Below are 26,495 nucleotides of genomic sequence, written 5' to 3'. Positions count from 1 at the left end.
CAAACAAACAAACAAACGTGTGTCCCCACCAACACCCCGCTCTATTGCCAATGTCCACTTAATTCACCGCACGAGAGGAAAGGAAACGAGTACGGATCCCGGAAACCGCCCCCGACGCGCCACCTCTACCCTTGACAGTCTATGGGTCTCTGCGGCAAAGGGGGCGTGGCTTTGCGGGAAGCAGAGGGCCCGCGTCGGGGAGCCGGAGAGGAGGAAGCGGTGACGCGATTCCCCGCGCATGCGCGCATCGGAAGGCGGAGGGGGTGGTTTGCTTCTGTGGTCTCTGTAGGTCACCTGAGTGCGATGTCTGTGGAGTGAGTGACGGAGGGGCCTCGAAGGGGAGGGGGCTGTGGGGGTGGGGGGGGGGAACGGTGGGTTGAAGGATAAAAGGGGGGGCCCCCACCAGGCCTATGCAGTGAGGACCTTTGAGAGGGGGAGCATTTGCAATTTGGGGTGCCGCGGGGAACCCCTTCCCCAGAAATGGCGGGGAAGGGTATGGGGGAACTGTTTTCCGGGGTAGGAGGAAACCGAAGGGAGAGGGACACCCCTGAAAATGTGTGTGTTTGTGGCGGGGGGAAGGTGCAAAACAGAGGAAGGGGGTGGGGGTGTCAGGGACATCTTCCCATAAGGGGGTGCAGGAAGGGGTGGGGGTGTCAGGGACATCTCCCCATAAGGGGGTGCAAGAAGGGGTTGGGGGTGTCAGGGACATCTCCCCATAAGGGGGTGCAGGAAGGGGTGGGGGTGTCAGGGACATCTCCCCATAAGGGGGTGCAGGAAGGGGTGGGGGGTGTCAGGGACATCTCCCCATAAGGGGGTGCAAGAAGGGGTGGGGGTGTCAGGGACATCTCCCCATAAGGGGGTGCAAGAAGGGGTGGGGGTGTCAGGGACATCTCCCCATAAGGGGGTGCAAGAAGGGGTGGGGGGTGTCAGGGACATCTCCCCATAAGGGGGTGCAGGAAGGGGTCGGGGGTGTCAGGGACATCTGCCCATAAGGGGGTGCAAGAAGGGGTGGGGGTGTCAGGGACATCTCCCCATAAGGGGGTGCAGGAAGGGGTGGGGGGTGTCAGGGACATCTCCCCATAAGGGGGTGCAAGAAGGGGTGGGGGTGTCAGGGACATCTCCCCATAAGGGGGTGCAGGAAGGGGTGGGGGGTGTCAGGGACATCTCCCCATAAAGGGGTGCAAGAAGGGGTGGGGGTGTCAGGGACATCTCCCCATAAGGGGGTTTCAAGAAGGGGTGGGGGGTGTCAGGGACATCTCCCCATAAGGGGGTGCAGGAAGGGGTGGGGGGTGTCAGGGACATCTCCCCATAAGGGGGTGCAAGAAGGGGTGGGGGTGTCAGGGACATCTCCCCATAAGGGGGTGCAAGAAGGGGTGGGGGTGTCAGGGACATCTCCCCATAAGGGGGTGCAGGAAGGGGTGGGGGTGTCAGGGACATCTCCCCATAAGGGGGTGCAAGAAGGGGTGGGGGTGTCAGGGACATCTCCCCATAAGGGGGTGCAGGAAGGGGTGGGGGTGTCAGGGACATCTCCCCATAAAGGGGTGCAAGAAGGGGTGGGGGTGTCAGGGACATCTCCCCATAAGGGGGTTTCAAGAAGGGGTGGGGGGTGTCAGGGACATCTCCCCATAAGGGGGTGCAGGAAGGGGTGGGGGGTGTCAGGGACATCTCCCCATAAGGGGGTGCAAGAAGGGGTGGGGGTGTCAGGGACATCTCCCCATAAGGGGGTGCAGGAAGGGGTGGGGTGTCAGGGACATCTCCCCATAAGGGGGTGCAAGAAGGGGTGGGGTGTCAGGGACATGTCCCCATAAGGGGGTGCAAGAAGGGGTGGGGGTGTCAGGGACATCTCCCCATAAGGGGGTGCAGGAAGGGGTGGGGGTGTCAGGGACATCTCCCCATAAGGGGGTGCAAGAAGGGGTGTGTGTGCCAGGGACATCTCCCCATAAGGGGGTGCAAGAAGGGGTGTGTGTGCCAGGGACATCTCCCCATAAGGGGGTGCAAGAAGGAGTGGGGGTGTCAGGGACATCTCCCTATAAGGGGGTGCAAGAAGGGGTGTGTGTGCCAGGGACATCTCCCCATAAGGGGGTGCAAGAAGGGGTGTGTGTGCCAGGGACATCTCCCCATAAGGGGGTGCAAGAAGGGGTGGGGGTGTCAGGGACATCTCCCCATAAGGGGGTTTCAAGAAGGGGTGGGGGGTGTCAGGGACATCTCCCCATAAGGGGGTGCAGGAAGGGGTGGGGGGTGTCAGGGACATCTCCCCATAAGGGGGTGCAAGAAGGGGTGGGGGTGTCAGGGACATCTCCCCATAAGGGGGTGCAGGAAGGGGTGGGGTGTCAGGGACATCTCCCCATAAGGGGGTGCAAGAAGGGGTGGGGTGTCAGGGACATGTCCCCATAAGGGGGTGCAAGAAGGGGTGGGGGTGTCAGGGACATCTCCCCATAAGGGGGTGCAAGAAGGGGTGGGGGTGTCAGGGACATCTCCCCATAAGGGGGTGCAAGAAGGAGTGGGGGTGTCAGGGACATCTCCCTATAAGGGGGTGCAGGAAGGGGTGGGGGTGTCAGGGATATCTCCCCATAAGGGGGTGCAGGAAGGAGTGGGGGTGTCAGGGACATCTCTCCATAAGGGGGTGCTAGAAGGGGGTGTCAGGGACCCCTCCCCATAAGGGGGTGCAGGAAGGGGTGGGGGGTGTCAGGGACATCTCCCCATAAGGGGGTGCAGGAAGGGGTGGGGTTGTCAGGGACATCTCCCCATAAGGGGGTGCCAGAAGGGGTGGGGGGTGTCAGGGACATCTCCCCATAAGGGGGTGCAAGAAGGAGTGGGGGTGTCAGGGACATCTCCCCATAAGGTCAGAGGTTTGACAGGGTTGCCTGTCAATGCTCCCAAAGCTTTGCACTTTTCAGCCTTCTCTCCTCTGCTTCCTGGTCTTTGGCAGAGGCATATGTGGGGGGGGGGGGAGAAAAAGAAGCTTGTTTTTGTGTGGTGTGTTTCTTGGCTGCTGTGTGAGGAATTCGTGGTCAGTAGGCGAGGCTTTGTCGCTTCTTCCTCCACCCCTTTATTTTCGACACTTGTTCAAGTGTTGATCTAGGCAGGTTTCCGTGCTTTCTGACTTAAATTGTACCTGTTTGTGGTGCTGGTGGAAGCACCTGGAAACGCCCAGGTATGGGTACCACAGCCTTCCCCAATGTGGTGCCCTCTAGGTATTTTGGACCAGCCCCAGCCAGCACAGTTGGAGAAAGCTGCTCTGCAATGTTTCCTCCGTTCTGTTGAATGAGGAGAGATGAAAGGGTCTTTTGTGATTTCCCTATTCTTCCTAGTGAAAGGAAAAAGAAAAAGAGATTGTGGTCAACTGTTCACTGGAGTAGAGAACTACAGGTGAAACTCGAAAAATTAGAATATCGTAGAAAAGTTAATTTATGTAAGCAATTGTCTTCATTAGCTACTGGAGTTTAATATATGAGATAGACACATGACATGTGAAACGAGATATGTCAAGCCTTTGCTTGTTATAATTGTGATGATTATGGTGTACAGCTGATGAAAACCCCAAAGTTGAGATTGTTAATTTGGGGTTCTCATCAGCTGTACGCCATAATCGTCACAATTATAAAGGCTTGACATATCTCACTTTGCATGTCATGAGTCTATCTCACATATTAGTTTCACCTTTTAAGTTGAATTACTGAAAGAAACGAACCTTTCCACGATATTCTAATTTTTCCGAGTTTCACCTGTATGTCTAAATCTATAGCAGTTTCTGCCTGCTCTCTGCTGTGGCTCCTGCATTCTTTGAGGGTCTGAAGTCCTTGCCTCCCCAATTCATAGTTCAGCTGTGTGAGAAGGAGAAGCCATGCCCTCCTCTTCAACTAGTTGTTAATCACAAGCACACGTTGCCTTCTAAACTCTAATTGCACCCTTTTGATTGAAATCCCCACATACTTCAGCCATTGCAGTTCTTAAGTTATTGCAGAAGTGTTGGTGGTGATGGTAAGGGCCTACCCACCTTATGATTAGAGCTTTGCAACTGCACCAAACAAAAGCTGTTACTGGGTGCCGTCAGGATCTTGAGAATGCAAGATTTTATTATAAAGGGAGAGGAAGCCATAAAATGAGAGCAATGTATAGTGAAATAACAAGAACCAGAGGTAATGCTTAGTGGAATATCAGCTGCTGGGAATTTCTCGCTTCCTTTGCCATAGGTTTCCTACTTTCCCGGGACTAATAGCTATGCAGAAAAAGTAAAAACAAAATTTAAAAATTTAAAAAAATTCTTCCAGTAGCACTTTAGGGACCAACTAAGTTTGTTCTTGGTGTGAGCTGTGTATCTGAAGAAGTGTGCATGTACACGAAAGCTCATACCAAGAACGAACTTAGTTGGTCTCTAAGGTGCTACTGGAAGGAATTTTTTTATTTTTTATTTTGTTTTGACTATGGCAGACCAACACGGCTACCTACCTGTAACTAGAAAAAGTAAATATATCAATTTGCGTGAATGATACAGAACAGAGGAATGTAGCTTTTCTTGAGAAAGAGATTTGTTGCCGATAATACTAACAACAGCAGCAACAACAACAACTCTGGTTACATTTACTGTTCACATGGCTCATATGCTCCTTCTTGTCCCCGTCCCCCCCAGGAAAATGGAGATTCCAGCCGTACCAACATCAAAATGCATCCATTATTGGAAAAGGAAGGTCAAGTCAGAATATATGCGCCTTAGGCAGCTCAAGAGACTGCAAGCAAACATGGGAGCCAAGGTAAAGAGCCATGAGGGAGATGACTGTCGTTTTAAAATCTTAAAATTATTAACTAAGGAAAACCAGAACTCACTCATGAATGTGTGAGAGGGCAAGGAGGTCTCCCAGTTGATAGAAAAGATACGGTGACATATTTGAGAGTGAAGGCAAGCAGGTGGCATTCCAGGCTGTTATGTGGGAAAGATTGCTCTCCTCTGAACCAGCATAAAAATCGTGTGGATTTCATCTTTGAAATTCTGCCAACCTGCATAAGATCATTAATCATTCCTTTATCAGGGATGCAGGCTTAACAGCAACATCCTGCTAGCTAAGTTCAAGCAGTCTCCATGGAGCACCTTCCCCAGTGGCAAAAGGATTTGGAAACTTCCCAAGGGTGAGGTTGGCCATCAAGCATCTTCTTTTCCTCTAGGCGCTGTTTGTGTCTAACTACGCAAAGGTTCAGGAGAAGATAAACATTCTGAACGAAGACTGGAAGAAGCTTAGAGTTCAACCTATTCAATCCATGAAGCTGGTTGGAGGGCATCCTTTTCTCAAACAGGTATGTTGAGGTGGCAGCTGTTGGGTTCTGTGGATGTGCCAGTCTGCCGTGTTGTGACCCTAGGATTTGTATCCACACACCAAGATATCTCTACTTTTTTGTGTTCTGCAGTGCCATATTATAAACCAGGGTTTGTGACCTTCCAGGTGTTGGCCTCCAATCCTCATCAACCCTGACCATTGGCAGTGCTGACAGGAGTTGACCAACATCTGGAGGGCCACAGGTTCCACATCTCAGGCTTACAATTTATTCATAATTATCAGGAAACCCCCCTCACCCCGACAGGTAGCTTTCCCAGATCCGTTGCGGTACAGGGACCCACCTCCCCCTCTCCGCAGTTCGTCATCCTCCTCCTCTGGAGGAGGAGACCACTCCTCCTGTGGGGCGGGGAGATGGAAGCAGGGAGTCGGGACAGGGGCTGTGACAGGATCACAGAGCCTCAACACCAAGCAGGAAGTGGGGAACAGGGACCTTTTCCCGCGCTCCGATCGCGAAGGGAGGAAGAACGTGGAAGGGGGAGGCGGGGGTTTAGAATCCCGTGCCTTCTGTGCTGGACCAAAAACCGGAAATGGTCATTCCCGGACTCTGCTGAGCGATGAGATGGACGTTTGTATTTTAGCTCCACTGTAAATATTTGCACAATAAAGAACTTAGTTGTTAGAAGTTCGGCTTCTGGCGGATTACTCATGAGCAACCACTGACGATCTTACAATAATGAATTGGAGAAGCGCTTTTGAAAAGCTTAAGTAGTGTGGCATAGACCAGCTCGTGCAAACCATTGTCCCATGGAGAATCCCAGTTTGAACGCTGAATAAAAAATGCTAACCTTTACAAAAGCAGGGAAACATGCAGAAATGGATTTGGATAGAATGGTTTGCTTTCAATAGTATAAAGGCTTTCCTGCTTAGTCGTACTCCAGTTCCTCCTGCTGGCTAGTAGCAGTCCCTTCTGCTCAGCTGTGCCCAGTGATGATGCAAAAGGAAGTTAGCACAGTCTCTTTGAGTCCTAGATGACGAAGAGAGGAATATTGTTTTTAGAATGCTGTTACCTCCTGCCATGTGCCCTTCATTCCTTGCCATTGTTCCATTTTGCGTATAGATTTCTGTTAGAGGAGGTTGAACAAAACAACAGATGTCAAGAATTTCTGTTCAGGCTGTTCCGTTCTCTTGTCCCATCTTGCTAGAGACTTGCCTTTCTAGGACAGAGGTAGCGAGAGTGTGTTTGTGGGTTGAACAGGTTTAATTTGAGGGCTTCTCCCCGGAATCATGTCTTGAAGCCCTTCCAAGGAATACAAATTGGTGCACCTGACCATATTTAAGGGGCCTTGTTTTGGTCTCTGCATAGTCGCAATCAGCTCTTGCACCACTGTTATGGCTTGGCAGCAAACAAGATCAAGCCCATTTTAACACGGCAGCACAATTCCAGGTCACAGCCCACCCTAGATCCCCATCTGAATGGAATTGTCTTAATTTGTTGCCCGATTGAATGCAGAGGAATAATCAGCAGGGTCTTATAGGTCGAAAGAGAAGCACTAGCAGAGCCACGCACAATGACTACAGTACAGTATGTTGGTGTTTTTTTTTTAATGTTCTGGGAGATGGGCCTTGGCATTTAAGAACCAGCACCTTCAATTGGGTTGAGCAACCATTGTCAGTGGAGCTGATGTTACCTTGGCATTAGATGACTGAATAAATTGCTACCTGTCAGCTGTGTAACATCTTTTCTCACCACTCCAGTGCACAGTCGAGAGCGTTTTCCCCAGTTTGACCACCCAGACCTTGTTCATGCGGACTTTGAACACTGTGGCTTTGGTGCCTATCATGTATTCCTGGTCCCCACTTCAGCAGAATTTCATGGTAGGTGACCAGCTGCTACCACACATACAGAATCCCTTGCTGCAAGTAACAGTTTTGTGTAAGAACTTCTTATTTTGAGCAAATGTTCCTGATTCAGGCTTTAGTGTCTAGTTGGGGAAAGGGAGCTGCTTTGCATATTGCCCGGCTATATTGTGGGGGGGGTGTGCTGCAAGGGGTGGTATATCTCTCACACTCTGCCCCATGTGGGACTGAGGAGGTCCGGCATGATTTGCAGAATAATAATAAAAAAAATGTCCCATTAATGGTCTGCCAGTAGAAGCTTGCGTTCCAATGTGAGGCTGTTTCCCTGCCCACCTACAGAGAGGATCAGAGTGAGAAGAGATAGATAAGGCATGCTAGCAGAGGTGCCCGGCTTCAGATTCCCACATTGTAAGGAACTTTTCGATCCGTTTGCAAAAACCCAGGTGCAGGGGCTGCAGGAAGCAATCCCTGGGGGCAAGTATGAGTTTCTGAAGCCCCCGAGTTGCATGCCATTCCAGTTGTTGAGCCCCAGTGGCGGAGGAAGCCGCCTGGCCACCCGGGGTGCCAAACCCGAAGGCACCCCTTTCCCCCCGGGGCGGGGTGTTGCTCTGTAGCGCTCATGCGTCATGACGCACGACGCATGGCCAGCGGCTGCTTTCCTTCCCTGTTGTGATATTTGGGTCATAAAAGCTTTGACCCAAGTGGTGCTGCTGGCCGGCACTGCAATCAATCACCTTTACGATCTTCTCCGACATCAATGGCGCCCAGGCACACTTCTGCTGCGCTCTGAGCGTTCTTCCAGTAGCAGAGTGAAACGCAGCGACGGGATGGCTTGTTGAGGTCTGCTTCGTGGTGTCTTGAAATAACGCAACACACACCAGTGCTACTAATCTTAACTAAGCTTTATTTAGTAGCACACACACAAGTCCTACAGACCCGAGCTGCACGTCTGCAGCAAACAAAGAAATCACATTCAGCAGTAACAGTACACTGAGCACGCAGAACACTGAGCAGACTAAGGGGAAAGTGAAAACAAACCTCCCCTTTTCTAGACAAAGGAAAAGTGCCCGTATTACAGTGGGCAAGGCTCCCAGGATCAGAACGCCTCTTGCATCATTAACTCTAAGATGCCCAGAAAAAAGGGCTTTTTTCGGTGCTAGCCCGGGCAGAGGCGAGGGGCGGGCCAGCGAGGAGGGGCGTCCTGCCAGCCACAAGCGTGACGCCTCGCTGGCGCGCCCCTCGACTCCGCGCCGCGGCTCTGCAGCCCAGCGCCGAAAAAAGCCCTTTTAAAAAAAAGGGAAGGAAAGCAGGCGCCGGCCGAGCAAGCAAGCAAGCCAGACATCACTGTGCGCCATGCAAAGTTTTGGGCTCGGCTTTGGAATCACCGATTGCGGGGGTGGGGCCCCGAGTGTCACCCCCCCCCCAGGGCGGTACCCGGGGCAGATCGCCCCCAACGCCCCGCCCTTGCTCCGCCTCTTTTGAGCCCCCTCCATTCTTTTCCCCTGTTGCCTTCTTGCATCTGGGTCGAGATGGTAAGGTTATAAAATGCCTGCCACTCGTCATCTAGCTGCACCTGTCAAGGCTGTCTCTTCTCTTTGCATGATAGCCAGAAGAGTGAGTTGTGCACCTTGCAATGGTCGAGTGTGTGCTGGTGTATGGGGAAGTACTTTGTCTTGCTGTCTCCCCCCCCCCTCAAAACTATTTAATCCAGGAGACCAACAAATAATTAGAGAGCAGAAATTCTGAAAATGCCCTGCTGCTTCCGAGTGGGTAGGATCAGAACTATGTGCATGGTCCTGTTAGCGAGGGATGATGGGAGTTGTAGTCCAAAAACAGCTGAGGACCCAAGTTTGGGAAAGCCCGTTCTACAGGAAGGGATAGATGTGCATGGCCTTGCCATCAGAGGGTGGGAGAGGGGAATACTGCATTCAGGATCCCTTCTCCCACCGATGAAGGAAGATCTGATCTGTGATGCTGAGAGAGGGGCTGTGCAGCAAGACCACTAAATACCCCCCTGGGATCTCGTTAAGGCAGCCGTGCAATCTGCCATTTGCAGGCTCTCCTGGTGAGTGGACAAGGGACAACCACCTGCTGTGTCTACTCCGTTTGCAGGTGGAGGATGAAACCGTTCTGTGCAACATCCCCTACATGGGGGACGAGGTGAAAGAGGAGGATGAAACCTTCATCGAGGAGCTCATTAACAACTATGACGGCAAAGTCCACGGAGAGGAAGGTAACGTGGGCGGTAGTTTTCAACAGGGATGTAAGAGGCGACGTGGCGGCGGCTGGTGGGCGGGAGGGGGGATTCCTTGAGTTCTTAGCATTTCATTTTTGGAAGAGTCTATCACCCTTACAGACTCTGCTCTGCTCGTACATACAGTGGTACCTCGGGTTAAGAACTTAATTCGTTCCGGAGGTCCGTTCTTAACCTGAAACTGTTCTTAACCTGAAGCACCACTTTAGCTAATGGGGTCTCCCGTTGCTGCTGTGCCTCCAGAGCACGATTTCTGTTCTTATCCTGAAGCAAAGTTCTTAACCTGAAGTGTTATGTCTGGGTTAGCGGAGTATGTAACCTGAAGCGTATGTAACCTGAGGTACCACTGTACTGGATTTGTGTGTCCTCGTCGACATCATCATGGTTGTGATGACAGAGAAGCTGCATCTTTTCCACGCTTGAGTATATGCCATCCCACCTTCTGCCTGATTCTCCCATCCAGAAATGCTCTCGACGTCCGTCCTGATCAGCGATGCTGTGTTCCTGGAGCTGGTGGATGCGCTCAACCAGTACTCTGAGGAGGAAGAGGAAGGCCACGATGCTGCGGAAGGCAAACAGGAAGCGGCGAAGGACGAGCTGCCTGTCACCCGGAAGAGGAAGTGGCTTTCCGTGGAAGGTAAGCCGGTTACCCTCCCAGCGTCACCCTCCTCCCTCCTATTATGGCGCACCACGATGCTGTCAGAACCATACGGGCCTTGCTTGTTATACAGATCGGAGTCCATTTCTGCTAAAATTCACGGCTCTTGTATCACCCCAGAAATGATCAGTCATCTTATGGAAGCCACCCCAAACAAGTCTTTAGTTTCCCTAAGTTTGCTAGCATTTTTTGTCGCTAGCAAGGCTGCTGAGAAGGAGCAGGTTAAGGGCTGCTGCAAACACTCCACAATTCCTACGCGGAAGGTCCTCTTCTTGTAAGAACTAAATTTCAGCTTACATGCAGATCAAGATGGCCGTAACTTGTGTATTTTGCTGCATGGGAAGCCTTGAGTGGACACTACATACAATAATTCCATGTAACCTGTTTTCTTTGTAGAATAAAGTTGAGGGATTCCTCTGTCTTACGCTTGGCGTATTATCTAGTGCTTGTACGAGCATCTGCTTTACTTTTATAGGGTTTTTTTTCTAACTGCTCTGGGCCACTCCTATCTTGGAAGACCATTTCCGGGAGGGGAATAAAGTGCTTTAATTCAGAAATCACCACCCTTCCCTCCTTCCCTGTGATTCAGGCAACAAGAAATGTCTGAAGAAGCACTTTCCAAACGACATGATCTTCACTGCTCTTTCGTCAATGTTCCCAGAGAACGGCTTTCCAGATGATATGAAGGAGAGGTAGCTGTTTTTTTTTTTAATTCTTGACGCAGTCTCTTGGGTTTTCTAGTCATGGGTTGTAAGAGTAGGCCGAGTTATGAATTCCCAGGATCAGTAACTGGAATACATGGTTTGTGCAGCTGAACTTGTGAGTTTCACCCATTACTTCCTGTGGCGTTCTGCTTAAGCCACTTTGCGTGAGTTCAAATAAAGACAGACGAGGTCTTGACCAACAAGCCTGACTGGGAGACAAGAGTGGGCGAAAAAGCTTCTCTCTCTCTCTCTCTACACCCAGGCACTTTTATTCACACATGAAACCGCCTTACAGAATTCAAATGAGCCAATCACAATCTTCCAGCGCAGCCCCCCCCAAAAAAAAAACCCACGAGGGTATGAGGAGAACAAAGACTCTTTGAACCTTGCAGAATGGTTTTTTTTTCCAGGAACTAACTTCCCTGGCTACAGGTCTATTAGCATTCCAAAGATCAGGTAGAAAAAAGGACAGAAGATTGATAGTAGGAAGTGAAGGACAATATCCTTGGCAGATCCCTGCCATATTGACACTACTCAGGCCTCAAAGGGACAGATGCTCTGAGGTTATCAAAGGGGACACATCCTTACCAGCCAGTTGTAAATTAAACAGCAAACTTAACTAAAGGAGAGACGTGACTCTCTCGTCTCATGGTAATGGAAGCTTAAGGCAGCCAATAGGAACAGCCAATTTCTTGCCAATTTCAGGTCATGTAGAATTGGTCCTTAAGAAATCATATCTTGAACATAGACCAGCAAGGGACGTTACACTCAACACAATCACATATGGATATCGGAATGTCTTTTGCTCACTCGCACAATGTCTAAGACAATGTATCACGTCTCATCTAATCCTACGTGAATACCACAACTTCCCAGTGTAGGTAGAGATGCGCAACTTAAATCAAGCTTTTCCCCTTAATTGCTACATGGAAATGATCCTGGTGTGTGCGCTGCCTTATTCTGGCCTCCCCCCATTGCAGTGTGAGACTCCGCTTCCTTGTTCAACGAACCTTTGAGCAATATCCTCTGTAGGCCTATGCCGTGCCATGCACTTGGCTGCTAAAGTCTGGACCAGGTGGGCTGATCTTTGGGCACTGGGCAGCGGATGAATGTGGTTCATAAAAGGAGCTGGATTAGACTCTGCTCTGACTCTGTGATCCCAGAATCTGCAGCGTAATGAAGATTGTGCAGATGTCTGGAGCTCCCTTGAAGGTGTTCGGTTGTATTCCTGGGCATAGTGCTTTGTGCTTGAGTAACACCAAAAGCGGCATCTGCCTCATAGCAAGGAAACCCTGAAATGGCAGCACACTCCCTTTGAAAGAAGAAGAATTTTAGAAAGTGGCAGGTGTTTTCAAGTCCGTCACCGATGCAAACTGTCCGTCCACCCAGCTGGCTCTGAGCAATCCTCTTATCATTTGGAGCACCTTCTCAAGTGCCTTTGAGTGACTTTTCTATCCACCTCACCCCCTCCACAGATACAGAAAACTGACAAAAGAGTCTGACCCGAATGTGCTCCCTCCCCAATGCACGCCAAACATCGATGGACCGTGTGCCAAATCTGTTCAGCGTGAGCAGGCCCTGCACTCTTTCCACACTCTCTTCTGCAGGCGCTGCTTCAAGTACGACTGTTTCCTCCATCGTAAGTTTCCGACACAATCCCCGCCTCTCTCTCCCTCGCCTTTTCTGTTCCAGTTTTCAAATCCAGGGGGAAGCAGTGCCTATTCCAAAGCGGTTGCATCCAAGTATCGGACGCGGCCCAGCTGTGGCCCTGTGACATGGGAAACGTTCCCTAAAGATCTTAGCCAATCTTGTCTTGCCAGGTCCCTAGCAGGATACAACTGCTCCTCTGTAAATGTATCCATACCCACCATTTGGAATGTGCCCCTGCAAAAAGTTGCCCTAGATAAATTGCTAGCCTGCCTGCCTACCTGCTTATCCATTCACCCACCTGTCTACCCCAGAGTGGTTTAACAAAATCTGTAAAACGCATGTCGCGATTACAAACCATAATTCATTTGCAGGCGAACTTTTCAGTTAAAATTCCTATTGGTTAGCTCAGGGTTTCCCAAACTTGGGTCTCTCTCCATCTGTGGTGTGTGTGTGTGTGTGTGTGTGTGTGTGTGTGTGTTTTGGACTACAGTTCCCATCGTCCCTGACCACTGGTCCTGCTAGCTAGGGATGATGGGAGTTGTAGTCTGAAAAAAACCCCAGGGTTTTGGGAAACCCTGGGTTAGCTCTTGCAATACTAATGGTAACCTCAGCCAGCCAGGCTCAATTTGGATTATTCATCCGTAATGAAACATTGCAAGATTAATTAGCAGCATGTTAAAGACATGAGCAGTTTCTCAAGTTCTTTGGGAGGATAGTTCCCCCCCCTTAAAAGCCCCCTAACCCACCCCACTCTTGCATTCTTAATGGTGGTGTGCTGGATATGGGTGGGGTTATTACCAAGTTCTCACAAACTTGTAATAGTAAGTTTTATTATTTAGTGCTGGATTTGGGGTACTCTCACGGGAAGGGGGAGGGTGGACCTCTGGTGAGGATCAAAGCGACAGGTGATCTTGGCAGAATTGTAACCACAGCAAAATGGCTTCTGTCTTCTAGCTTTTCACGCTACTCCCAATGTTTACAAGCGGAAGAACAGAGAAACCAAAATTGAAATGGAGCCTTGTGGGGCGGAGTGCTTCCTGTGGTTGGTATGTTGGGTAGAGGTTACGTTCGGGTGGGAGAGAGGTGTACACATAGGAAGAAGATAATCTATTCAGAACACTTAGAAGTGAAGAATTCTAGGGTGGTATATGTTGGAGCAAAAAAAAAGAAAAGAGAGAGGAGTTCTTTAGCACCTTTTAAGGCTAGCACTTTTATTGTGCCATGCCTTTTCATGGTCCACAGCCCAGGCAGCACTGTTCGTTCTCTCTGTCTCATGCGCACACACATTGACAGAGAGAGACAAATGATAGTCTGTGAGAATTTCTGTGCAAACCTTGAATGTATACAAGATAAGTGTAGCAGCCATTCACAGCAGCACCAGCTAGTGATGATAACACAGCCATCCTTGGTTTGTTGTGCTGGTTAACACCTGTAAGTGGGAAATGAAACCGTTGCCTCCGTTCTGCCCTGAATGAATAGGATCAAATTTCCTGATCGGTTCCAAGTAAGTAACTGCATGCCAGAGTCTCCCTTCTTCCTTTGTTGAAGAATGGCAACTCATAAGGCCAGCACCGGAATGTCTTGGGAGAATATTAAGTTCTCCAGGTGGTTTCTGAATGTTTGTTTTATTTACTTTTATTTAAAAGCTCTGTTCTTTAGCTACAAAAGGCTCACAATGTGGCTTACAAAAATCACTAGTAAGCAAGCCCTTTTTATGTCAGATTGGCATCCATTTACAGGTGGGTAGCCGTGTTGGTCTGCCATAGTCGAAACAAAATAGAAAATTCTTTCCAGTAGCACCCTAGAGACCAACTGAATTTGTTCTTGGTATGAGCTTTCGTGTGCATGCACACTTCTTCAGATATCTCATACCAAGAACAAACTCAGTTGGTCTCTAAGGTGCTACTGGAAAGAATTTTCTATTTTGTTTTGGCATCCATTTATTATTTTACTTTGAGAATGACTTGTTTGTTCTGTGTAGAATATAGAAGCATTAAAAAAGGTAAAGGGACCCCTGACCATTAGGTCCAGTCGTGTCCGACTCTGGGGTTGCGGCGCTCATCTCGCGTTACTGGCCGAGGGAGCCGGCGTACAGCTTCCGGGTCATGTGGCCACCATGACAAAGCCGCTTCTGGCAAACCAGAGCAGCGCACGGAAACGCCATTTACCTTCCCGCCGGAGCGGTACCTATTTATCTACTTGCACTTTTGACGTGCTTTCAAACTGCTAGGTGGGCAGGAGCTGGGACCGAGCAACGGGAGCTCACCCCATTGCTAATGGAAGAACATTTCAAATTCCCTACCCCCAGCACTCTGATACTGACCTGAAACCCACCGTTCTTCTTCAACAACAGAAACTTCAAAGGCAGGTGCAAGCCTGGTCCTGCTAGCAAGGGATGATGGGAGTTGTAGTCCAACAACAGCTGGGGGCCCAAACTTGAGAAACGCAGCACTAGGGAATTCCCATGTCTCTGTGTGGGCTCTTCTAATGAAGCTTTGATTATAGGAGGGAGCCAAGGAGTTTGCTGTGCTGCACAACCCGCGCTCCAAGTGCTCTGGACGACGTCGCCGCAGGCATGTCACACTCAATACCACTCCCAGCGCTTCTGCCTCCACGAGCAACGAAGTGAAAGAAGGCGATAGCGACAGAGACACGGGCAATGACTGGGCCTCCAGTTCCTCTGGTACTTGACAGATCCTCTCATTGCCCTGTGGGAAGGGTGTGTGTGTGTGTGTGCAGGAATTGCAGGAATCGTGGCCCCCAGCAGTTCCTGCTGAGCAAGGTCTTCCTGTGCTTCTTGGGGTTGCTAGTTAAACAGATCGAAGGAGACGCATAGCCTGCTCAGAGCTGTCAACTTTCCCTTTTTTTGCAATGGGAAACGGCGCTGGAATAAGGGAACTTCCTGCAAAAAAGGGGAAAGTTGACAGCTATGAGCCTGCTGTTTTCAGGGCAGGGTTCCTCCAGAATTTACCATATTTTTCGCTCCATAAGACACACTTTTTTCCTCCTAAAAAGTAAGGGGAAATATCTGTGCATCTTATGGAGCGAATGGTGGTCCCTGGAACTGAATTTCCCAGGGGCCAAAAGAGGATCATGCTTTTTATTTTACAAAGAGAAAAGGGGGTGTTGAAAGGACCCCGCTCAGCAGCTGATCAGCAAGAGATCGGGAGAGAGATAAGAGTCCCTGGCTCCCTTTCAGACCCGCCCTCCTTTGTTTAATGTGCTGCAGAGGGAGGTTGTTTGTTTCCCCAGCGACATGTGACTGGCTGATTAAATTATCTGTCTGGAAACTGTAGAAAAGGCTCCCTTTCCTTTAGAAGCTGCAGAAATGTGAGTTGAACCCCATAAAAACAGAGCTTTTCCTCTTTGCTTTTCCCCCTTTGCAAAAGGAGCTTTGCTTTTCCCCCTTTGCAAAAAAAAAACCTGCAAAACTTTTAGCTGATCCTCAAAAAAACAGGGCTTTTCCCTTTGCAAAAAAGCTGCAAAACTTTTAGCTAATCCTCAAAAAAACCAGGCCTTTTCCCTTTGCAAAAAAGCTGCAAAACTTTTAGCTGATCCTCAAAAAAACAGGGCTTTTAGAGGAAAACCAGAAAAAATTTTTTTTTCTTGTTTCCTCCTCTAAAAACAAGGTGCGCCCTATGGAGCGAAAAATACGGTACTTCCAAACAGAGCTTAATCCCAGTACCTGCTTTCTGCATCTAGGTTCAAGCCTGGAGTGGGGTTAGAGATAAAGGCATCTGATAAAAGCCTACTTTTTTTTTTTTTTTTAATTGTCCCGCGGCAAAAGGGATCAGTAGCTCCTTTGCAGCTTGCTTTTTTGGGCGGATTCTTTTCCAACCTTTTGTGTTTGTTCTCATCTCGCCCTAGAGGCGAACTCCCGTTGCCAGACCCCAACCAAGCCGAAGCTGAGCCCTGCCTCTTCGCAGCCCTTCATGGCTGACATGCCGCTGGAGCCTGTCGAGTGGACCGGAGCCGAGGAGTCCCTCTTCCGCGTCTTCCACGGGACTTACTTCAACAACTTCTGCTCAATCTCTCGGCTCCTGGGAACCAAGACCTGCAAGCAGGTACGGTGGACCTCTGGGGGGCTGGGAAGAGCAGACCGCCGGCAGCAGCACCAGGCAAAGTTCCTGACGCCGAGAGTCCTTTGAACGAGCTGCATTTCTCTCCTGGCAGGTCTTTCAGTTTGCAGTAAAGGAGTCCTTGATCATGAAGCTGCCCATGAATGAGCTCTTGAATCCCTCCCAGAAGAAGAAGAGGAAGCACAGGTGTGTGGCCAGGACAGCCTGTCCAGTAGGAGGCTCACGAGGAAGTCCCACGTAAAAATAGTTCCATTGGGCTACAGAATATAGTTGCCCCTTGATGAAGCCTATGTGGGGGGGGGTTTGCCCAGAACAAATGAACCCCTAGCTGTTGTTTCTGCTTTCCCACACATATTGAGGAAAGGGGTCAAAGATCTAAGATGCGGCGGCTTCATGCCCACGCCCCTCTCTGAGTGTTGTTGGGCTGGAAATCCCCCTGCCGCCCATATTGCTGTTCCCCCAGCTCCCAGTTCCTCTGGGAAGGATGCGGCAGGGGAGATCAGGATAGAAGCTGCTGAGCCTTGGGGATTCAGCATGGTGTGTCGTCCGGATTAAAGCTGGGGCATTCTTTTCTCTCTGTGGTGTAGTGGTTAAGAGCGGTAGATTCGTAATCTGGGGAACCGGGTTCGTGTCTCCACTCCTCCACATGCAGCTGCTGGGTGACCTTGGGCTAGTCACACTTCTCTGAAGTCTCTCAGCCCCACTCACCTCACAGAGTGTTTGTTGTGGGGGAGGAAGGGAAAGGAGAATGTTAGCCACTTTGAGACTCCTTCGGGTAGTGAAAAGCGGGATATCAAATCCAAACTCTTCTTCTTCCTCTCTCACCCTGCCCCTTCTCCAACAAAGGCTCTGGGCTGCTCACTGTCGGAAGATCCAACTTAAAAAAGGTACTGTGCATACTCCCCTGGTTCAATTTCCTGCCCAACTGGGAATTTGGGGGGGGGGGGGCAGAATGTCAACAGGCACCCAGCTTTGCCATGCCTGTAGTCTTTCCTGTTTGGATCTTGAACAGAATCCCCTTGTCGCTTCCCCTAAGGCAGTGGCATTCAAGTCAGAGCAGGTCTTCCCTCATTGCCTTTAGTGTTATTCAGAGAAAAACCCTTAACAGGGAAGCTACGATTGCCTCTTGTCGTTCAAGCCCTATTCTAGCGCTAGGTGAAGCTGAGCGTGGCCCTCTGCACGTGGGGCACACTGTCCGTTGGGGGTCTCCTGCCTGTCCGGCCCTCAAACGTCTACGGGGCTCAGCTCACAGCTTTCCCCTCTTTCTCTTTGTGCAGACAGCTCCTCCACTCTGGTGTACAACTACCAACCCTGCGACCACCCGGACCACCCTTGCGACAGCTCCTGCCCTTGCATCATGACCCAGAATTTCTGCGAGAAGTTTTGCCAGTGCAATCCCGACTGTAAGGGGCAAGGCACTAGGCCGGGCTTGAAAATCCTGGCGCGTGGCGTCCCAGGAAGAGTGGGAAGGCACTCGACCTCATGTGGGGTTTGTTTTCCGTTTTTCTCGTGGCGCGGGAGCCCCTTTGAAAGATGTCTCTGTTGTTTTCTCCCGCAAGGCCAGAACCGCTTCCCCGGCTGCCGGTGCAAAACGCAGTGCAACACGAAGCAGTGCCCGTGCTACCTGGCGGTCCGAGAGTGTGACCCGGACCTCTGCCTGACCTGCGGCGCCTCAGAGCACTGGGAATCCAAGGTGGTCTCCTGCAAGAACTGCAGCATCCAGCGGGGTCTTAAGAAGGTAGATCTCTGTTCAGAGAGTGGGGAAGGAGAGAGAAGGTTAGTCGAGATTGCATGTTGCGGGTTGGTGGTAATGAAAAGGTGTGGATATTTGTTTTTTTGTTTTGTTTTGTTTTGTTTAAATATCAACCTTATTTAGATTTAGATTTAACAATTTCACAACGAATTTAAAAACCTTTCGCAGATACAAATACAAAGGAATAACAACAAAAGGTAAAAAAAAAAAAACAAACAAACAAGCAAAAAAAAACCCCAACAAAAATAAGAACCTCAAAAAGTAGAAAAAGGGGAAGGAAAAAAGAAAAAAAAGAAAAGAAAAAGTAAGACTAAGTGTATAGTCACGTAGGTAACTTCTTCCAATGCAAGAGAGATACAAACAAAGGAAACAAGAAGCAGTAATTAATTCTAGTTACACATTATTCAACTTTTTTTTATCTTTCCTATATTCCTCCCTGCATTGCTGCAGTTCCATACAAATGAATTTGAAGTAAAGTACTGTATGGAAGGTGGAAGTCACTGTATAGACTATTTGTATGGAACTGTATAGATGATTTGTATGAAAAGGTGTGGATATTTGAATTTGCTGTGAGGGGGGGGGGCAGACGGGGAAAGCTTGCATAGGAGTTCTGTGCAACTGGTGTATTTTGCATAACTCAGTTTGCTTCTGCTAGCCATGGGGAGGAGCAAGCGGAAGCAAACAGGCCACTGTAAACACTTGAACTCTTATGGCGGTTCTTAAATAACTCTTGTAGCGTTACATAGACTGGATACGATGGAGGACTGGAAAAAAAACAGGATGATTTATAGTACGCAGTAGAAAAAGTTAACTACAGAACCCACAGAAGGGAGGAGGGAAGTCTTGAGATTCGGAGGAATCTTGTGCAATTCTTATTATTTGTGATTTTGAGCGTGAATGAACTTGTAAAAACCAATTAAAAGCGAAGAAGAGGAATGCTCAACCCCAACGCCATTCTTTAATTGGGAATGCTAAGTAAGTTTCCCGGCTTCAACAAGGACTCATTTCCACAGCCGTAAGGGCTAAGCAGCGTGCTTTTTCCAAAGGGGGGATCCTCTGAGCAGTGCTGCTCCAGGCGCAGAGCACCAACGGATTGGGAGCTTTGTGTTAGAGCAGGCTTCCTCAACCTCGGCCCTCCAGATGTTTTGAGACTACAGTTCCCACCATCCCTGACCACTGGTCCTGCTAGCTAGGGATCATGGGAGTTGTAGGCCAAAAACACCTGGAGGGCCGAGGTTGAGGGAGCCTGTGTTAAGAGCATCAACTGATTGGGGGGGGGGGGCTTTGAAGGACAGGCATCCTGCTGAACAGATGTGGGTAGTGGATAACGGATGTGTTGAAGGGGGTCTGGAGTACCTATTTGGTCCCTCCCAGCCCTCTGAGTCCCTGGGTCAGTGAGAACTGCCCGCCACTTTCCCAGGGACCTAGCAGGGCAGGCTGAGACACCTTCCATCTCTCCTCCTCTTAGCACCTGCTGCTCGCCCCATCGGATGTTGCCGGGTGGGGAACCTTCATCAAGGAGGCGGTGCAGAAGAATGAATTTATCTCTGAGTACTGCGGGGAGGTGAGTTGGGAGGCAGGATGTGGCATGGGAGCTCCAGATTCCTTCCCTTGCTCTGTTGGTGTCAAAGGGGTGGGGTGGAGGGCGCGGGGCAGCAAAGCAAGATTTCTTGGCACCCCACCTCCATGATCTCGTAAGGGGGGAAAAGGGACTTCGTGGAGGAAGCGCAGCTTTCTTTGGTCAGGAAGCAGATCCGGCGTTGGATGAGAAACCTGTGCATTTGTCAGATCCTTCTCCAGAGTGCGTTCTGTGGCTAGCTCTGGCGACGGTGCTAGGGTTCGCCATCCCCCCCCCCCCCATAGCCCAAAGGCTAAGATGAGGCAGCCTACCGTTGGATTCTGGGCACCCTTCCTTGGTCACCACTACTTCTAAGTAATGGTGCCTGGGGCTTGAAGATCCAGCCTCTGCGTTTGTGATCATTTGTGGCCAGCTGTGGTGTTGGGGGAAACTTTCCAGGCAGCCATGATGGTATTCTCTTGGACTCGGGGGTGGGTTGAAACGCATAGCCAGTGGTCTTTATTGTTCTACGGGAAACTGAGGCTGAGCTAGGGTTGGGTGCTCTCTTGTTCTCCATGACTATACAGTGGTACCTTGGAAGTTGAACGGAATCCATTCGACTTCCAAAACTTTCGGAAACCAAGGCATGGCTTCCGATTGGCTGCAGGAAGCTCCTGCAGCCAACCACGGAAGCCACGGAAGCCGCATTGGACATTTGGGTTTCCCAAAGAACGTTCGCAAACCAGAACACTCACTTCCGGGTTTGCGGCATTTGTGATCCAAAACGTTTGACTTGCAAGGCGTTCGGGATCCAAGCTACGACTGTATTAGCTCCCTGCTTCTTGCAGGGAATGTGCGCTGGTCTTTGTCTGATTTTGGTGGGCTCTTGTCTGCCCGAACTAGGGGTTCTTTGAGGGAAGTTGACCCCTGTAACAACCCTATCTGCTTGCTTGACAGGATCTGACTTGGTCTCCTTTTGCCCACTCACTGGCTTTTATCTGTTGTCCTTCCTTCCTTGCTTGCTTCAGCTCATCTCTCAAGATGAGGCTGACCGACGTGGGAAGGTCTATGACAAGTACATGTCCAGCTTCCTCTTCAACCTCAATAACGGTAACTGACCGCGTCGGATCAGTGACACAATCCTGAGTAATGGAAGGGGAAGGGGATGGGGGGAAGCAGTTCGCATGGCAATGGGGGAACCCCCCCCCCAATCCAGCCCCTCTGCTCGGTTTGGAGGGAGGCAGTTCAGCTATTTCAATAGGGCCCAGTAGCATCTGTGGTCTCCTTAGCTCTGCTTTTCTTCCCCGGACAGATTTCGTTGTTGACGCCACCCGGAAAGGCAACAAAATCCGGTTTGCAAACCACTCTGTCAACCCCAACTGTTATGCCAAAGGTAAGATGGGTGGGTGGGCTCAGCGACTGTCCTGTGGTAGCAGAATAACCCCCTTGGTGTCTTTCTCATCCCCTCCTCCCCCCCCCAAAAAATAAATCAAGCAGACATGGTAGGGAATGCATTTTTAAATAATCGGGTCAGATAAAGATGACCGCAGCAAAGCGGTTCTGTTGTCAAAACCCCCGGAAATGTGACTGCAGGTTTTTGAAAGTAGAAATCTTCGGTAGAATCGGTTTTCCTGGAAGGGGAGGTTTTGAGCACGGATAATATCAGGGGAGTGAAGTCAAATGGGCCTTAGAAAGCCTTGCTAACAACAAGGCCAGTGGAAGTGATGATATTCCAGCTGAACTATTTAAAATTTTAAAAGAGGATGCTGTTAAGGTGCTGCACTCAATAGGCCAGCAAGTTTGGAAAACTCAGCAGTGGCCAGAGGATTGGAGAAGATCAGTCTACATCCCAATCCCAAAGAAGGGCAGTGCCAAAGAATGCTCCAACTACCGCACAATTGCACTCATTTCACACGCTAGCAAGGTTATGCTTAAAATTCTACAAGGCAGGCTTAAGCAGTATGTGGACCGAGAACTCCCAGAAGTGCAAGCTGGATTTCGAAGGGGCAGAGGAACCAGAGACCAAATTGCAAACATGCGCTGGATTATGGAGAAAGCCAGAGAGTTCCAGAAAAACATCTACTTCTGCTTCATTGATTATGCAAAAGCATTTGACTGTGTCGACCACAGCAAACTATGGCAAGTTCTTAAAGAAATGGGAGTGCCGGATCACCTCATTTGCCTCCTGAGAAATCTCTATGTGGGACAAGAAGCTACAGTTAGAACTGGATATGGAACAACTGATTGGTTCAAAATTGGGAAAGGAGTACGACAAGGCTGTATATTGTCTCCCTGCTTATTTAACTTATATGCAGAATACATCATGCGAAAGGCTGGACTGGATGAATCCCCAACCGGAATTAAGATTGCCGGAAAAAATATCAACAACCTCAGATATGCTGATGATACTACCTTGATGGCAGAAAGTGAGGAAGAATTGAAGAACCTTTTAATGAGGGTGAAAGAAGAGAGCGCAAAATATGGTCTGAAGCTCAACATCAAAAAAACTAAGATCATGGCCACTGGTCCCATCACCTCCTGGCAAATAGAAGGGGAAGAAATGGAGGCAGTGAGAGATTTCACTTTCTTGGGTTCCATGATCACTGCAGATGGTGACAGCAGTCACGAAATCAGAAGACGCCTGCTTCTTGGGAGAAAAGCAATGACAAACCTAGACAGCATCTTAAAAAGCAAAGACATCACCTTGCCGACAAAAGTCCGTATAGTTAAAGCTATGGTTTTCCCAGTAGTAATGTATGGAAGTGAGAGCTGGACCATAAAGAAGGCTGATCGCCGTAGAATTGATGCTTTTGAATTATGGTGCTAGAGGAGACTCTTGAGAGTCCCGTGGACTGCAAGAAGATCAAACCTATCCATTCTCAAAGAAATCAGCCCTGAGTACTCACTAGAAGGACAGATCCTGAAGTTGAGGCTCCAGTACTTTGGCCACCTCATGAGAAGAGAAGAATCCCTAGAAAAGACCCTGATGTTGGGAAAGATGGAGGGCACAAGGAGAAGGGGACGACAGAGGATGAGATGGTTGGACAGTGTTCTTGAAGCTACTAACATGAGTTTGGCCAAACTGCGAGAGGCAGTGAAGGATAGGCGTGCCTGGCGTACTCTGGTCCATGGGGTCACGAAGAGTCGGACACGACTGAACGACTGAACAACAACAACAACAATATCAGGGGTTCTGGGGGGAAAGGGAGTAACATCCTGCAGCTGTGGGGGAGAAACAAGAAGCTTAGGTGGGATGAAGGCTCAGTGTCTCATGTCTCAAAGCCCTAATCCAGATACCGTATTTTTCGCTCCATAGGGCGCACTGGACCATAGGGCGCACCTCGTTTTTAGAGGAGGAAACAAGAAAAAAAAATATTTTTCTTGTTTTCCTCCTCTAAAAGCCCTGTTTTTTTGAGGACTAGCTAAAAGTTTTGCAGCTTTTTTTGCAAAGGGTAAAGCCCTGTTTTTCTGAGGATCAGCTAAACGTTTTGCAGCTTTTTTGCAAAGGGAAAACCCCTGGTGTTTTTTTGGGATCAGCTAAAACTTTTGTAGCTTTTTTTGCAAAGGGAGAAAAGCGAAGCTCCTTTTGCAAAGGGGGGAAAGCCCCATTTTTATGGGGTTCAACTCACATTTCTGCAGCTTCTGAAGGAAAGGGAGCCATTTCTACAGTTTCCAGACAGATAATCTAATCAGCCAGTCACATGTCGCTGTGGAAACAAACAACCTCCCTCTGCAGCACATTCAACAATAGAGGGCGGGGCTGAAAGGGAGCCGGGACTCTTATCTCTCTCCCGATCTCTTGCTGATCAGCTGCTGAGCGGGGTCCTTTCAACACCCCCTTTTTCTCTTTGTAAAATAAAAAGCACTATCTGTTTTTGGCCCCTGGGCAATTCGGCTCCAGGGACCACCACTCGCTCCATAAGACGCACAGATATTTCCCCTTAATTTTTAGGAGGAAAAAAAGTGTGTCTTATGGAGCGAAAAATACAGTACTACTGGAAGCCAGGTTCACTTCACTGAGTGCAAGTGTAGCCTCCCTTGCAAAATCCAGAATGGCAGAAAGAGAATGATAGCTATTGGCCGTCTAACGAATTTAAGAAATAGATCCTAGCGTTCAGTAAAAGCTTTGGGTTTCTAGTCTTGATAAATAAAATTGAGGTGGGCGGGGGGAAGGTTTGGATTAACCAGTTACTGTTGTCTATGCCAGTTTGATGCTTATGTGCAAAAGTAGGTTCTGGCTGTGAAGATGCCACCTGGAACCCCTTCTTCCCAAGTTTTGCTGTGTCTTAGCAAGTACCTCGAACTCGGGACCACAAATGTGGATGGTTGGTGGGTGGCCGGGACCCTGAGGAGCTGGGGAGGGAAGGAGGAGTGATTGTCATACATTGATGTGGCCGAGCAACTTATGGGTTCCCTCTCTCGCTCTGACTCAGTGGTGATGGTGAACGGAGACCACCGCATTGGGATCTTCGCCAAGAGAGCGATCCAGGCCGGTGAAGAGCTCTTTTTCGATTACAGGTGAGAGTGCGTGCGGCAGCACCTTCCCCCCAGCTTTTTAGCTCTGGGAGGTTCTGAGAAGTTGCGGAATAATGTTCACATTACTTTCCCTTCTCCACAGGTACAGCCAGGCAGACGCGCTCAAATACGTTGGCATAGAAAGAGAAGGTGAAATAATCTAGCCGCGCTCACCGGTGCGCTGGCTCCCAGCAAGCATCGCCGCACCCCATCCATGCTGCTTCCCTTGTTGCTGTGTGTGTGTCGTGAGAGCTTCATTCCATCCAGGTCCCTCCTCAGAGAAGGAAAGAAGGAGCAGGGGAGGCCCACAAACTTCCTACAGAAGTGAGATTCCGACTTCCAAGGCCTGGGCTGGGGAGCACTTTCCATTTACCGCCGGAGGATAATTCAGAGGTGCTGAAAAGGCGTTTTGAGCCCTGCCCCGTGCAGAAGGATGCTGGGCTTTGTGGGCTCTGTTGGTCTTTTGCGGGGAAGCCTGGTTTGAGCTGAAGGAAGTATTATTTTCCTCTGGCTGCCCCCTCCCTTCTCTTGCAACACAAGCAAGAACCCCACCTGCAGGGAAGGATGGGCCGTGAAGTGCTAAGCACGGGAGGTCATTGGAGCAAGGAATTCGTATAGGCTAAGGAGCTGTAGATTAAAAGCAAGGAGCATGGGCACATAGAGATCGGGGCAGAAAGGCGAGGAGGAGTGTTTGGGGCAGTTAAAGTGGGTCGGTAAGATGGGGCAGAGGGTTGTAGGAGGCGCCAGGGCATACCGGTGAAAGAGCATGGGAGACGAGGCGCAGACACCATCGGCTGTGGTTTGGGTCTCCCATGGTGGTGGTTTGACCCCTTCTGTTGGTTGCATTGGACGTAATGGGGCTTCTCCTCCCTGGCCATAATCGGGTCTCTTCCATCCCATCAGTATGCGGTAGATATTGGGAGACGGGAAGTACAAAGCGTTCTCAGAGTCCAGAGGAAGCCCCGGTTGTTTTCGGTCCTGCGAGTCTGAACCAAGAGTCCCTGCTGGTGGCGACAAAGCGACCGCACAGAACGGTGCTGCAGCTGCGCTGCCCAAGACTCGCTGTTTTTGAGAAACGACACTCTGGCTACAAGCCCTGCAGGATTAATTCCCCCCCAGAGTCTCGTGAGCAATTCTCCCGTCGCCTCTGAAGCAAGGAAGTTGCTTATTCATCATCTGCCCTCTCCCAACCCCTCCGGCAGAATCTCGGGCCCTGCAGCACTGGCAACACTCCTCCTCATTTGCTGAGTTCACGTTTTTGGTCAGGCTCTACCCCTTTAAGCTTTTTAAAACGAATGAATGAAAAAATCCGCACCTTTGAAGCTGCAGGAGGTTTCATGCAAGGGATGTTTGGGGGGTACGTGTCCCAGCTAGAATGAGACCTTACGAAATGCTGTATCAGGGATGGTGTTGGGACTACAACTCCCATCTGCCCCTGCCAGCGTGGCCAGGGATGATGGGATGTGTAGTCTGCTCCTGACCAAATTCCTCTCCCTCGGAAATCAGGATTCCCCCCCCCCTGCCTATTGATGTATAAAACAAACAGCTAGCATGCACTTTAGAATAATTTGCTCCACCAAGGGTAGGCTGCGGAGAGCTGGGCTCTCTGTGAGCTGTAGAGGGTGGAAAGCTGAGTCGATGGCGTGAATTACTGTTAAGGGCTGGATCCTCATCAGCTCCGGCAGTAGTAATAGCCAGCTTTTCTTGCTGTTGAGGTTCTTTGCAGGCACCAGCAGAAGACGAGATACTCATCTCAAAGTTTGGCATAGCAGCTGCTGCGTGTGACAGTCTTGTCCATTTAGAGGTGGCGAAAGAACATTTACACTATGGGGCTGGGTTTCGTGCAAGTAGTATGCAGAGTTTTTGAATTCTACAAAATTATTTCCTGGAGCATCGGGGAGCGGTTCCTTACGACCAGCAGAGAGCAACATTTTGGCCTAGTCTGAAGGATGTTCAGCCATTTCAGATCAAGATAGCTGCCTAATTGTAGAAGCTTCCGCATTTATCCCAAGTAGAATGCTCTTTGAAAGGATCCATTGGCCAAATCACTACCCCTGCCTGTCCCTTGCCCTGCATTTGACAGGTACAGTAATACCATGGATAGTGTCTAAACATGCATAGGGTGCATTTTCTCCTGTATAGCTATAACCTACCCTCTGTCATCTGGGATCACGGCTTTCCAGGCAGAGGGGCTGCG

General features: G+C 49.8%; 1 protein-coding gene across 3 annotated transcripts; it reads left to right on the top strand.

The window, feature by feature from the left end:
- Positions 1-222: 222 nt before the first annotated feature.
- Positions 223-26,495, top strand: EZH1 (enhancer of zeste 1 polycomb repressive complex 2 subunit). Of its 3 annotated transcripts, none has more exons than XM_033169476.1 (20): positions 223-314; positions 4,631-4,751; positions 5,161-5,289; positions 7,026-7,145; positions 9,240-9,360; positions 9,845-10,018; positions 10,629-10,731; positions 12,219-12,382; positions 13,348-13,439; positions 14,899-15,076; positions 16,261-16,457; positions 16,567-16,658; positions 17,319-17,359; positions 17,750-17,875; positions 18,032-18,210; positions 19,694-19,789; positions 20,812-20,893; positions 21,096-21,176; positions 24,217-24,301; positions 24,402-26,495. In XM_033169476.1, the coding sequence occupies exons 1-20, from the start codon at positions 304-306 to the stop codon at positions 24,460-24,462; spliced, it is 2,253 nt and encodes a 750-aa protein (XP_033025367.1). In that variant the 5' UTR covers positions 223-303; the 3' UTR covers positions 24,463-26,495. The 3 variants fall into 3 exon arrangements, 2 of the variants coding, with proteins under 2 accessions (XP_033025367.1, XP_033025365.1); XR_004427854.1 differs by having other exon boundaries at positions 230-285; positions 20,741-20,893; positions 24,402-24,449; XM_033169474.1 differs by having other exon boundaries at positions 230-285.

The sequence above is a fragment of the Lacerta agilis genome, chromosome 14 (genome assembly GCF_009819535.1).
Source record: "Lacerta agilis isolate rLacAgi1 chromosome 14, rLacAgi1.pri, whole genome shotgun sequence".
NCBI classification, from domain to species: Eukaryota; Metazoa; Chordata; class Lepidosauria; order Squamata; family Lacertidae; genus Lacerta; species Lacerta agilis.
The sequence above is the reverse complement of the archived record's forward strand: the minus strand, read 5'-3'. Positions and strand labels throughout refer to the sequence as shown.

Bases quoted from the DNA above. Each gene is read 5' to 3' on its own strand.
- EZH1 (XM_033169474.1), top strand. From the start codon at position 239: ATGCGCGCATCGGAAGGCGGAGGGGGTGGTTTGCTTCTGTGGTCTCT. The intron at 17,360-17,749 runs GTACTGTGCATA...CTCTTTGTGCAG, and splicing joins GAAGATCCAACTTAAAAAAG to ACAGCTCCTCCACTCTGGTG. The intron at 19,790-20,811 runs GTGAGTTGGGAG...TGCTTGCTTCAG, and splicing joins TCTCTGAGTACTGCGGGGAG to CTCATCTCTCAAGATGAGGC.